Source organism: Protomyctophum bolini, assembly GCF_963924005.1.
Source record: "Protomyctophum bolini genome assembly, chromosome: 12".
NCBI lineage: Eukaryota > Metazoa > Chordata > Actinopteri > Myctophiformes > Myctophidae > Protomyctophum > Protomyctophum bolini.
The window spans coordinates 11,874,944-11,889,278 of record NC_137873.1 but is presented as its reverse complement, the minus strand read 5'-3'; the positions used below and the strand labels follow the sequence as shown (position 1 = coordinate 11,889,278).

General features: G+C 43.1%; 1 protein-coding gene across 2 annotated transcripts in view; it reads right to left on the bottom strand.

Moving 5' to 3' along the window:
* Positions 1-14,335, bottom strand: part of LOC308325887 (receptor-type tyrosine-protein phosphatase mu) — a 219,407-nt gene that overhangs the window by 151,780 nt on the left and 53,292 nt on the right. For both annotated transcript variants that reach the window (XM_080778633.1, XM_080778634.1), the window contains exons 3-4: positions 4,219-4,351; positions 3,921-4,062 (exon numbers count right to left, since the gene is read on the bottom strand). In XM_080778633.1, coding sequence (XP_080634759.1) covers positions 3,921-4,062; positions 4,219-4,351 — 275 coding nt within the window. The remainder of the gene's footprint in view (positions 1-3,920; positions 4,063-4,218; positions 4,352-14,335) is intronic.

The window sequence follows — 14,335 nt, the reverse complement described above, 5'->3', positions numbered from 1 at the left end:
CACACACACACACACACACACACACACACACATAGAATTCCTTTTGTGTCCCAGGAATGTGGAGGGACAGAAGTCGCTTCCATTGTCATCTGGGAAGCAGAATGCCTGCAGATAAGAACGGTCTAATTATACATTTCTTTTTTTGTCTGGTTGAAATATGAAAAGTGAGTGTCTCGGGTGCCAATTATGGCCTCATTAAGTGCTAATTTAAAGGAAATTAAAAGGCCATCCACTCCATATCATCGCCACCAGACAAATGAACTGGCCCCCGCTCTCTAATTGAAATCTTTTGTTTGTGCTACGGACATCAGTCAGCCCCTGCTAATAGCTTTGATATAATTGATTCTATAACATCAATGATAGCGCAGCGCATAATTGGACCTGACCCACAGAGAGCAGGGACCCACAGGGACAAAAAAAAAAAGCAGCGGATGTCACATCAAAGTTCACAGTCCTCATTTGTCACCGTGACAGTCTCCATCACCTGGCCGACTGTCTCCAAGGGGGACATGGCTAAGGAGCACGTTACGCCAGGATTGATTGGTTTTCTCCGTAAGCTTTACCACTGTATTGAAATCAAGACAGATGAGGACATCTGTGATTTTCCTCCTGTGCTGTCCACACTGGTTGCTTATCAGATGCGTATTGGATTTTCATTTTATACAAAAAGGATTTTTTTTTTTCTCAGGAAAGAATCCAGAAGCGGTAAACACTACGCACCATTTAGCATGAGGACAAAGTCATAGGGGGGGCATCGCCTGTATTGGAGACGTGTGACAATCTCAATTAAAAGTTTTAGGAATGACCTGACAGCAGACTAATTATTAAAGGCTCAAAGGCTCATTTTGACTAAAAATGCCTAACCGGTAATTAAAAAATAATTTCCAAGTACCAGGTGGCTTCCTTTTGACAATCGCCTAGGTTACCCTGTAATTACAGACACCTATAATTACGGGCCTTGTTGCTAATTAGCCATAATTTCAAGGATCGCTCTTCCTCTCTTTCTTTGACGGGGAGAGTGTTGGTACAAAGATCATTAGCATCCGCACAAGATTCCCCATGTTGTCAGTTCGGAGGCCCGGAACAATTATGAATCGAGACATCCCTTCCACTGAGGTTTGAATGGCAGCAGATGCTGGGGCTTTCCTTGAACACACGGAGGGAAACGTAATACCTCGTTTTGCGTCCGAAGCCAGAGTGCCGTGTGCATTCAAATAAGCGATGCAATAAACTGCTACAAAATCAAAAGCGAGTCACAGCTACGGGAGACGGGCTTGTCAAGCGAGGGGGACAGGCGTGTGCAAATGCATGATGTATCAATCATCTGTGGGGAGGGGAATTAGCGAGGGTTGGGGGGGGGGACAAGAATCTTCCTTAAATATTCATAAAAATGCTGCTGATTTTGGGATTATAGATTTAACAATACCACTAGGGACAGGATTTGTGAATAGTTTTATTTTCGCACACCAACAGCATGTCACAGCGACAGCGTTGCACCCTGCAGTATTCAAAGACGCCTCAATCTTCTCTGATCACTAAATCCATTGCTCTGTGCAGTGTGCATGCCCAGTAAGACACGCAAACGCGGGAAGCGAACGCAGCTCGTACATATTTGGGTTTTTTTAAGATTTATTAGTAAGTAATATTTATAAGTTATTTATTTTTTAAGTTAAGTTATTTTTAAGTTAAGTTTTTAACTTGGCCATAACCATATAAGGAGTCCCCAAAGCAGCTATACGTCCAAATATGGAGTGTGTTGCATCAATCACAAACATATTGATGCAACACACTCCATATTTGGACGTAGCTCCATATATGGGCACAAAGGGGGGACACACGCACACACAGACAGACACACAGACATGATCTGCTAGGTCTCATAGTAAGTGCTCACTGCGTTCGCAACTATAATAGCTATGCCCTACACCAGTGGGTTTCAAACTGTCTGTACCCACGGCACACCAACGGCCAAGTCAACATTTGGTACTTAGAATGTATCTATGCATAAATGAGTGTGAACAAAGACTGAACTGTATTGCAATAATAATGAGTCGTTATAACAAAATCCCACTGCACTCCTGGACTGGTCTCATGGCACACCAGTGTGCCTAAGCACAACGTTTGGGAACCGCTGCTCTGGAGAGAAGTCACCACAGGCACTTGCAGTACAGACTCCTGAGCTTGAGCCAAAGAGTAAACACTTTGACCAGATTGGCTGTTATAGTCACTGTGTCAAACAAGGGTCGCCTCATTGTGAACAACAAGAAAGCCGACTGCTAGTAGCTGCCGTAGCAAAGTCTGGCGTCCTCTCGAGTTGCTTCCACCCACCCGGTTTTATCTCTCACTTTCGTTTTGTTCAGTCAGTGTGGCCCTCATTACACACAGCCAGAGCTGCCTGTGTTCTATTCAGTGGTAAGAGAATCAGCCATGTTGCTTGTTAACTAAGTTATCAGGGTGGCTGTGATGAGCAGACAGGCAGCAGCCCCCCCCCCCCCCCCCCCCCCCACGCGCACACACACACACACACACACACACACACACACACACACACACACACACACACACACACACACAGACACACACACACACACACACACACACACACACTTCCTCTACGTACTGGCCCTGCCTGGCCATAATGAAATAATTCACAGGGGGTGAACCGTCTCCCGTAGGGAGGTTAAGGGGTCTTTCTGCATCAATTAACATTTGGTTGGCTCTTGGAACAAGCCCGGCGAAGACTACCAGCCAGGCGTGTGCGGAATCACCCTGCCGCTGGCCCGCAGTCATGTGCATTGGTAAGTGAAAATGAGTTCTGGTATTGAAAAAGAGCACTGGCTCAGAAAGGAGAGCGAGCGAACAGATTGCCATGGATACAGAGGAAGTCCCGGAAATCGATAAAGCCAGGGAGTTTGGAATGGGTCATTGTGTGGCTGTTTGGACATTCTCTGAATAATACATTTTGTCTTGCAGGGGAATAATGGGTTAGACTGATGAACAGTGGGTGATCGTCCTAAAATAAGCCTACGTTTATATTATGTCCTTTTCAGAATAATAAGTGGGGCCAAGGCCAGCCTTGGACATGGGTAACGGAGAGAGGCAAGACTATCAAATCAACCCTCTGCTTTATAAGCCTGTTGTTTGTCAGTAGATACAGAATAGATACAGAGTCCACACAGGTGAGGAGAGAGAGAGAGTGGGAGCTGATTTGTATGGATTGCATTAATCTTAGCCTCGGTACCCAGGCTTTCATTTTTATTCGCGTTAAATGAAAGCCTGGGGAAACGCATTGGAAGCCCACATTAGAAGCCCACTTCCTTGTATTTCGCAAACCAATAACAGTGCAGAGGCACGTCGCTCCAAATTTGGTGACGTCAATGTTCTCAGCTGCTGGGGAGGAAGGGGGGCGGGGGCTGGTGCTGGTGCTCAGATCAGCGAACCAATAGCATCCGCCACCTGTTTTTGACCGGCACCTGCCCCGCTAGACCAGAAATCATACAGGCTGGGCCAGGCTACATTAGTCTATGTGTGTGACCTTGTTCAGAACACTGGGAACAGTTGTTGTTTTAACCATGTGTAACTCTCTGAGAGTGTATAAACAATAGTTAAAAAGGGGGATGAAGCCTGAGGAAGTTTGTTTTCTGATTCAGACTAAAAACTACAGAAGGGCAAAAACATGCCAGGTTTGACCTTTACTGTGATGTACAGCAAGCCACACAGCTGCTGCTAAATTACATTAATAATGAGGGTGTTAGACGTAGGTGTGTCAATATGCATTAATAATAGCGTTGACTGCTTGCACATTGGCACACGCCATGGGTGTGCCATTGTGCAAGCATAGACAACTGTCATACAGTACTATAGCGCTGGACCAACCTAAATCCAACACACATGAGAGCCTGTTGCAGTCACAGTGTTACCTGGTAGAAGTTTGGCCAGTAGGTGCTGATGGCCAGCTCCACCTGTCCCCAGGTGCGCGTGGCTGGACCCGTCACATTCCAGACTGGCATCCCCAGGGGACTGTTGTTCTCTTTGATGTACACGTTAAGTTGACCTGGGTGACTGTATGAGAGGAAAAAGAAGAAACAGAAGAATGATGATGAGGAAGAGGAGGAGGAGAAGAAGAAGCTATAGCTCTTGTTCAGAAATTCTACCAAGAAAGACGTTTAGTACAGTACAAAGTACACGACAACAAAATGATGAAAGCAATGCAGAAACCTGTTGTCCCGTCCGCCCATGTAGAAGTTGAAGATGACGCAGTGGGTGTCGTTCTCCTTCAGCTGGGGGGTCAGCAGCAGAGCCTTCTGGCCGGCGAATCGCCCCGACGTGTTCACCATCATGAAGGCGGAGCCTGCAACATCACGGAGGAAGGGACCGCCATTATGTTTACGTTTTTCAACTCATTGTTTACTGTTGAGATCCCCAGGAGAGACAGTGTCAGTTTTGGCTTTAATCATGTGCTTGAAGGGGGACCAGATGGAAGGGGGCTTACCTAAATATACCCACCACCACACAGGAGACACTCAGGTGGGATTCAACCCAAAAGTAGAGCCTGGCCGATGCCAGATTCCAATGCCGATGTTTTAACCGATATCTTTGTCAAAATATGCAAACAAATAAATAATAACAAAACACACAATAACTGGGGCACCATCGATGGCCCAGAACACGTGTCTTCAACAGGGGTTCCAGGCCCTCAGAGATACTGCAGGGGGACCACCAAATGTTTGTGCGATAGGGACTTAATTTATTTTTTACATTAACCAATTGTATCTCTATTCTGGGGGGAACATTAGTGGAAAAAAGCAGTTCTACGCTTTGTGAGCTTGTAGATGGCGCATACCACATAAAGGATAATAAAATAAAAATAAAAAACAAACTGAAATGTATTTTATTGAACCACTTATAAGCCATATAAGCCATATTTTGCTTTGTCTTTGTGAAAGTATTGCTTAATGATCACTGACACTTATATAATATCTTGATCACTTACACCTTTTCATGATGTAAATTGAAAAATACTACAGATCTACAAGTTCACAACGCATCGCACACTTGTGGCACTTCTGAATTATTTTGAAAAATGTAATGACACGCCCTAAAAATAGAGACGCCACAGTGAAAGTGGTACAAAATCAGGGCACTTCGGCTGCATAATTTCCGACAGCAATGTCGTCAAAACAAGTCAAATAATGGTGCATTATATATCGGTCTGGCTGCCTCATTCTCTGCTCTCCTACCGAGCTACCTCAGTAAACACAGAATGCTATGGGGAGGGAGCTGCCAACTCTCCTTCAAACATAATGTCCTGTGACTATCTCAACTTTCTGGCATCCACTGCATCGTCTCGTGTGTTAAATCCCATCCATCTGGTACCTAAATTGGCAACAATAATCCCTAAAAATATATATATTTTCAAATGGCTGCCTCGTCCCGGTGTGCTGTTTATACAGTCCCACAAAATTCCCACAAGTATTATCTCAAGTGTTTATGTGGTGTTTATTCAGCATCCAAAATGACCATTACAGGTACAGCCTTTTAATTGGAGATGGCTGGGATTCAACATACGAATATGCAATTATGGTCATATATTGTTATGTGTTATTGCAGTCACATAAAACATACAAAAAGTTAAGCAACAGCCAACAATATTCTGTCAAACGATTTGGGGCTTTGGGATTTGCAATTTTATGCAACATGGCACTGATGACATCCTAGACAAGTTGTGAATTGCTATTATCACATGCGTTATACTGTATATTTTTGCTCAATAAGACGACGTCCCAGGCTATTACAGACCACATTCGCTGGTTTACAGTGACTAAATAAAGACCCTAATGTATGTGTATAGAGGAGAAGGGTGTAATTGGCTTCAGAGGCTGCACATCTACAATGATACCACTGAGTTTACTTCTTGTACTTCCTTCAAGCCAGTTGATTCTCCTCGCTTTGTGAGCTTGTAGATTTATTTTTTAGTATACCGGTAATTTCTGATTACTTTTGAAGCATTAACAAACCAATCTTGTATGGGGGTCCCTAGGACAGATGGGGTTCCAAAGCCAAGTACATATTATATTGGGGGTCCTTGACATGAAAATGTTTGAGAAGCACTGTTTTAAAGAACATTTTTTATCTAACTCAAAAGACAGGAACTGCTTAAGAACGTAGGATTTCAATAATTGTATGATAGAGGTGACAGAAGTTATTCGCAATATTCATAATCCTATAGGATTCTATTGAACACTGGAAAACTCCTACTGGATTTGTCATAGAAATTCATAATCCTATAGACTTCTGTTGGAAATTTGGAGAATCCTATATGGACCCCCTGGAACGCCCCCAAGGACCCCATGGGGGTCCACCGATGACTCTTTGAGAACCTGCCAGTTCTATAATGTAATTAATATATTGGAGAGAGAGAGAAATGAGAAGGGTGAGACAAGGGGCGGCGAACACGAGCCAAATTCAAACCCAGGATATAAATGGTAAACCCATGATGTCAGCTGGTTGAGCAACCAAGGGCATAACTTCACATGTGACTTTCTCTGCGTAAATGCAGTTCCCACAATTTCGACTCTACGATGATAATCACATAAAGTAGGCACAGGGAAATAGTAGAAAGCTTGTTTTTGCAGAGAAAGGTATTCAATTAAACGACTGAGGGAAAGAGATGATGATGAGGAATCAATACGTTGAAATAAATCTGCCAAGGAAGCTCCATTTAGATTGTATCATGCAGAATCAACATTAAATGTTAATATAATTCTCTCCCCTACTTGCCGATAAAAAGCAAGTGAGAATGATGATATTGGCAAACCTTCAATGAGGCGCAGCCGCAGACCACTATTCTATTTGTCATCGTCCTACTTAAGCCACCCTCTGGAAACAGCCAGGGAGACACAAACTCTAATGACAGCCAGAAAAGAAAACGCAAGAGGAGAGAGTGACACTTATGTTGAAAGAACTTCGCAAACATCAGTGCATATGTGAAATAATTCCCATGGTAAACAGGAGACATGTTTTGACTAGGAGATACACAGGAAACAAATTATGCATGAAACTCCAATTCTCTCTCCTAATCTGCATAAGACTCTGCATTCAGGATGAGGCATTTGGCAGTAAGGACAGAGGAACCAATGAGGTAAAAACTGCTTTTTTGATTAACAGCACTAATAGATAATAGGTATTGACAGCAACAGTAGCAACACTAATGCTGACCTGACAGACGTCGTGGTTATGTAGTTACGTAATACTAATGAGTGTAAAGATTGACCTGTAACTTAGATAATTTATGGACCCGTATTATTGTTGATGTGACATTGACTAGACTGACTAGACAGGGGTATTAACTATTGACGACACAGTAAAAGGTAAGGTTAACTACACCGCAGGCCGACCAGCAGCAGCTCAATGACCGAGCAGACCTCTCTCGCAGTCAGAGTCCCTGTTTGTTACATCAACGTCTCGGGCTCTCCCACTCCCATTGTTGTGGTACACTTGTAAGTTAACGCTTCACAATTGTGCCTGTCTACAGCTGCAGATAACGAGCATGGCTCCTGTCATGTTTACAGAGGAGAGGAGGGGGCACTGGGACAGGACGACACTGAGTCGAGCTCCTTGACGCCATTTGTCACGTTGATTGTTGCAAGTTATCGTTTGGAGCCTTCTCTGTCTCTTGTCTCTGTCTCTCTCTCTCTCTCTACACACACAGTACTCTCTCTCTCTCTCTACACACAGTACTCTCTCTCTCTCTCTACACACACAGTACTCTCTATATCTATCTACCTATCTACCTACCTACCTACCTACCTACCTACCTACCTACCTACCTACCTGCCTACCTACCTACAGTATCCAACCATCCTTCTATGCATCCATCCATCTATCTTGTGTTGCAAAATGGAACAAAACAGCGCGAGTTTCACTATGCTGAGATTGTTGTCAACAGCACTCCCAAGATTGTGTTGTTCATCGTGTTGTTCGTGATGTTTATGTATTATTCACTATCAATCTGCGTCAGCTCTGATGCAAGCTAATTGTATCAGACCAGACGACGCAGGGAAGTGGTGTGTGTATGGAAAACATGGAACGTGAGATGAGGAATGACTTTGAGACTCTTGTTTGTCCAACTTCAATCAGGAGACAGCGCCGTGGGAGGCCTTTGAGGTCTCTTTAATAACACTCAACCATCTGCTCAGGTGCCCCGCAACTTTACGCTCTTTTTTTTATCTTTCTTTTTTTTTGGTTCTTCCCTAGAGAGTGATCATCAGCAACCCTTGGTGTGAGGCGAACCGGCACTAATAATCAGATGATGAATTGTTCAATTGAAGCTTGCTATTCAAAAAAAAAGAAAAGACAGAGACAAAGAAGCCGGCAACAGCGCTTTCCTCTATGATTAAAGCAGGTTGCTTACTATTCATTTGAAACAGTCACGTTGACGCATTATCGTGCGAGGCGTTTATTTGAGATGGTGTTGGCTCCGTTGGTAATTAGAGATGGAAATACTCTGATCCCTCAAGCATCTCTTTGTACGGTGTGTTTTTTTCCCCACCACATCATTAATGAAATATTAATAAAACAATAGGTACACAGTGTGTACAAAGTCACTTTGCGGTAGACGAGTTAACATTGGGGTTGTTAATATTTATCTGGCATTCATCTGCAGATACACAAAAATGTAAATATTTAAGAAAGAACTGGGGCAGTGTTTGCTCCGTGTGAACACAGTGAGGACACAGACAGCGGGGAAATATTTGTCACCAAAGTCAAGGTCTACACAGTCAAAGATTGTCTTGTTTTGGTTCAGTGAAGCTAAACAAAGACGCCACGAAAAGTATATATTTCTTTCCTTGTTTATCGACCACTAGACCAACAGAGGAATAGGAGAGCACTTTAAATGACATTGTGCCACCAGGACCACCGACCACATCATGCTGACGTGAAGTGAGACGATGATGATGGGGCGAAACTATTGACTGTCTCCAGTCCTAATGACCAACACATGCTCTCGGACCCACTGCACCGCGACAAACTCATTAGCACACCAGTCTAAGAGCAAATCGTTGTTGTTGGGGCAGAAAGCTCCTATCTCCATATTATTCTAACTTCTTTTCAAACATTAACGGCCCAGCGGATCATACTGCAGCGTCACAGTGAAAACATCAAATGTGGTATATCGGCAAGCTTGAAATGCGCCGCAAAGCGACACATTTTGAGCTTGTACATCTGCTACTTTTTGCTGTTTTTGAATTTGAATCCTGAAAAGTCATAGTGTTGGACATATGAGATTTCCACCCGACAGAGACAAAATGCTAATGAGATTGCGTTGCACTGTGCTAATGTGCTGATGCACAACACTGCCCCCCCTCCCTCCCTCTCTTTCTCTCTCTCTCAGTATTGAAATTGACTCTAAGTACTGTACTTAAATAAGTACAGTTTTGAGATACCTATCTACTCCACTACATCTCAGAGGCAAAAATTATACTTTCTACTCCACTACAATTATCTGTATTTTTAAATTACTTTGAAGATTTACGTCAATATTTTTACACGCAAAAATGTTGACATTTTGAAAATAGTACTTTTACTGTATATGTTGCTGCTAATACTTTTGTACTACTCAAGTTACGTTTGGAATACAGGACTTTTACTTTTACTTACAACAGAGTATTTCTAAATTAGGGAATTTCTCATTTGCTCAAGTAAAACATCTGAGTACTTCTTCTACCACTCTCTCTCTCTCTCTCTCTCTCTCTCTCTCTCTCTCTCTGCAGCTTGCCTTAACTATGGCGTGTGCAGGACCAATTAAAATCAGAGAGCTCTGTGCACACTTGAGAGCTGTCTGTGCAACTCCATAAAGGGCAGTGCTCCGCTATTGTCTAAGGTATTCAGGAGGATAGATTTATTATTATTCCAAATGTAGGCCACTTTCACCTTCTATTATAATGATGGCTTAACACGGGGAACATGGAGGCTCATATGAGAAATGAATTAGAGGGAGATGAAGTGTGTCCCCATCGCTGATGCGACGCCATGCTGTTCTTTATGGCGCGCTGCCTGCAGCATTATGTGACAGATAAGCTGAGCTCAGATGAGTTAAGATGGGCTAAGGCAACAGTTAAGATAAGCCTTTTCAAACAAATGCTGTGCATACATAGCATGCAACACTATACAGCCGCAGCGTGCATGAATCCCATAACGGATATCGTCTCTGTTGGGTGGAAAACCTCACACAGTATTGTACAAAACTGTTACTTCTCAGGATTCAAATTTAAAAAGGGCATAAGTAGCGGATCGACACACTCAAAACAAGGCGCGATCTGCTACATTTGATGCTTTCGTGTGACACTCTAGGATTATCAAGCAGGGCATTCATTTACGGGGAAAACCCCACAAAAAGTTAAAATATGGTTTCTGCCTGACAGCGAAGGTATAACTCATCACTATAAAGGATTTAGCTCTAACATACAGTAGGCTATAGATACACTGTTGGAGAGAAGTGTCTGTAATAATGTTTTTCTTTTTTATTCAGTCTAATCTTGTAATGGACACGTGGTGTTGCCAAATCTTATCTAAAATGGCTTTATCCAGCAGTACAAACCTATACTGAAGCACAAGTTAATCTGACCACGTCCAAAGTAATCAGAAACCACCAGTGTTGGTTGTTTAATGGTATTGCAGGCCATCCCGAAAAGACTGTGGGCAGACTACAAAGGAACGCTGCCGCTTACCTCCGCCCTGTCGGGGCTTCAATCAAGTTAATACTTTGACCCATCAACTCCCTTGCACTGCTAGCCAGATGGGAATAGCTCGAAACTTTAGTCATTTGTGATTGGCAGAATTGTTCCCTCCCGAGGATTCTATCTCCACTAAGAGATTTTTCAAAGTGGCATCTAGGAGTGGAGACCCACTGGGCAAATTGGTAATCAATCACAAACTAAATGTCTCATTTGACAACAAAAAACACTTAGCAATTTCATTTGGTCGTTTCTAGTCGCTAACCTCCTCGAAAAATAAGAGTGATAGCGGGGAAGCGGTTTGACATTAAGTTTCTGGTTGCAAAGCCACTCCTTGTCTGCCATATCAGCGAGTCATGTAAAGTGAGAGTCATTTGTCAACGCTCGATGCATAGCTACACAAACATTACCCTGAGGCACAGGCGACAAGTAATGAGCATTGTCTGTCGGCGGCTTCAGAATTTAACGGAAAAAGGAGGGGGAAAAAACAACAACAACCACCACCAAGAACTCCTGCTTTGGTAGACTCAGTGGGTAAACAATACATTTAAAAGTGATAGCTCTTCAATATAATAACAGCCTGGCAGAAAAGCTGCAAATCTCATATTCCGTAAATGGTATTTTCATTATTTCCAAAGATAGAGTCGGTCTTAATCTTCACTAAGATTAGCTGCTGCCAAGTTGAATAGGCAGGAAAAAGGTTAGCTATGGAAGAACATGCTACACTCCAAATTCAATACCAGCAAATAAGTAGGCCTGTAACGGCTGACATTATTGAACTGGTGTGAAGGTGTTTTAGTTTTTTAATATAATGATTGTGTTCCTTCAAATAAGTTAAGGCACGAATGCCGTTACACATTAAATAACTAATCTCAATATAAGTGAGCATACTCCAAGTAGTATACATACTCAATATACAGTACTAGTATGCGTATGTATATCCATATTTCTCTAATTATATATAGATATGTATGTGTGCAATGTGACGGTAAGTGTGTCATAAGTGCTGCTATCCCACAGCGGTGATGCTGCTATCCCACTGTAGGACTCGTGATAAATAGTCACTGTTTTCACTTTTGCCAAAAGAGAAGTAACTAACTTCTCATTAAACAGGTCTCTCTCGTTCAAAATGATATACCGTAATCTATCCATCGCTATCGATCTATCTCAATCTATCTCAATCTATCTCGATCTGATCTGATACTTTATTGTCAGTTCACACTGAAATTTGTCTTCCATCCATCCATCCCTGTGTGTGTGTGTGTGTGTGTGTGTGTGTGTGTGTGTGTGTGTGTGTGTGTGTGTGTGTGTGTGTGTGTGCACGCGTGCGTGCGTGTGTGTGTGTGTGTATATATATATATATATATATTTCATGGACAGGGAAATGTCTAATCCTGATCATCAAAGTCTATAGGTAGGAGGTATTTAGCTTCATTACGAGTTGAGTGATGGCCTGAGTGGAGGATATAATTTGCAGTAATGACTAGCGCTCATTATTTCGCCTCCATGCGGGTGCTGAACCCTGTGAAAATCATTATGTGCTGGAAATCAGAATGAAGGGGCGCTCTTTAAACCCAAACCCTCCAGGTCTCATTTGCTAATAAAATTCACAGAGGTCAACCCTGCAGAATAGCACGGCGGCCGCTTCGGAAATGTCAATGAAGACAGGGCTATTCTCACTTTTTCTGCCACCAATCAAAAATGCTCTCGCTGTGAGGGTGAGGCTGTTAATGCGAGCGCCATGGCCCCTGCGCTCAATCCCCCCCCCCCCCCCCTCCTCCTCCGTCCCAGAACTTCCCCTCTGTGTCCTTTGAAATATGAAAAGCAGCTGATAAAAAGAACACATACATAGAGTTTGGGCTTTCCCTATTCCAAGAAAGGTCCAGGGCCGTCTTTGTTGTTGGGTGTAGCGGGCAGGTTCACCAGCACACATCCATCACGCTGAGCACATTTTAAGCCCTATTTTTATTGTTTATTTTTCATTGCTAGTCTGGTAGAACTGCTGCTGGTGACTCATATTATGTTTCACGGCCACGTCCTTTGTTCCTGAGCATCAATCAATAGCGATTCATCATGGCTTAATATTTCATCTCAATAATACTATTTGGCATTCCAAAGCGACATCCTCCTAATCACGCAAATGGCACAAGATGCACACACAATACACAGCTGAGTGACTGTCACCTATCGAGATCATTAGCAGTAATTGCACACGCCGTACGAGCGGATAATTGAAATACAGTACGGTATGCAAATGGTGGCCCCCATCACGACAGTATGGCGCGCAGTCATAATCCTATTTATACAGCGAAGGCGAAGGGTGCAATCCTATTTGGGAGCGGTCCGACGCAGCGTCTCATCGCCGTGCGAACGCATCGAATTGAAAATCACCAGGCTGTCGGCGGCACGAGGCATTAATTCACCGATTGATCAGACGAGGTAATTTGCTGTTCTGTTTTGTACCTTAATCACATAATGGGGTTTCTCCTTAACCCTGCGCCCTTCCCGTATAGCACACCAAGGTGTGAGTTTCGCCCCCCAAAGTTGGGAATGCCTCAAACGCAATTAGCTTATTTTGACTTGACGGAACCCTTGAGGACCACTCTCCCCCCCCCCCCCCCCCCCCTCTCCCCACTGACAGCAAATCTCATCTTTTGCTGATGTGATTTAAATTCTGATTAAATTTCTGACGTCCTTCAGTCAGTCAGTGGGTGTTCTCTCTCCTCTCTGGTTTTAAGTGGCTGGCCTTCTATAGCTGCTGTGTTTGAATGGGACGTAAACAATAGAAAGCAGGCCAATTCATTATCACCCCCCGATGGGATGGTAAAAACAGGGAGACATTCCATCTTTTTAAAGATGATCCGTCTTATCCATATGCATTGGGCCACTCACTGAGAAATGAGACCCACTGGGTTCAAGAATGAGTTGCATGAGTATCGAGTATGAATGCATTATCAACCTGTGGCAATAAAGAGAACACAGCCAGTGGAGGCCATGCAATGCAAGAAGTCCTGCGTGGTAATTCAACAATGAGAGCATAAAACCTGACCCTTAGGGGGTCTGTCTTTACAAACCACAAAGAAATGTACTAATAAAATAATAATAAAAACTCTTGGTTGGTCATTATCGAGCAAGGGCATGCAATCAAAACAAAGACACTGATCAACAGTGTACCTCCTCCTACATATCGTTACTGTCATGCAGAAACCTTGTATCTTTCAGCCATTTCTTTGGTAAGACTACTTCATCATACAAGAGTGTCGAGCAAAAGTAGGAAAAAAAAGCCAACAAGCTCACAATGTGTCACACCGCAAGGCGCTGTGAGCTTGTAGATTTCCTAATTGCCCTTTTTGAGAAAATGAAAGTGCTTAAGTGTGTCTGTGGATTGTATAAATACTGAACCAATGAAACGTGCTAACAAGAGCCTGCAACCAAAATAATAACTACATTGGATCTATTATACAGTTGTCATGTCCTGAAAAGTAAGGTTTCCGCCAAAGAGAGCGGTGATATTTAGCAGCAGACGTTAGAGAATGAGACAATAAACCACTCTTCTACAGAGCTGCGTTTTCTATTGTGCTTAGCATAATACAAAAACC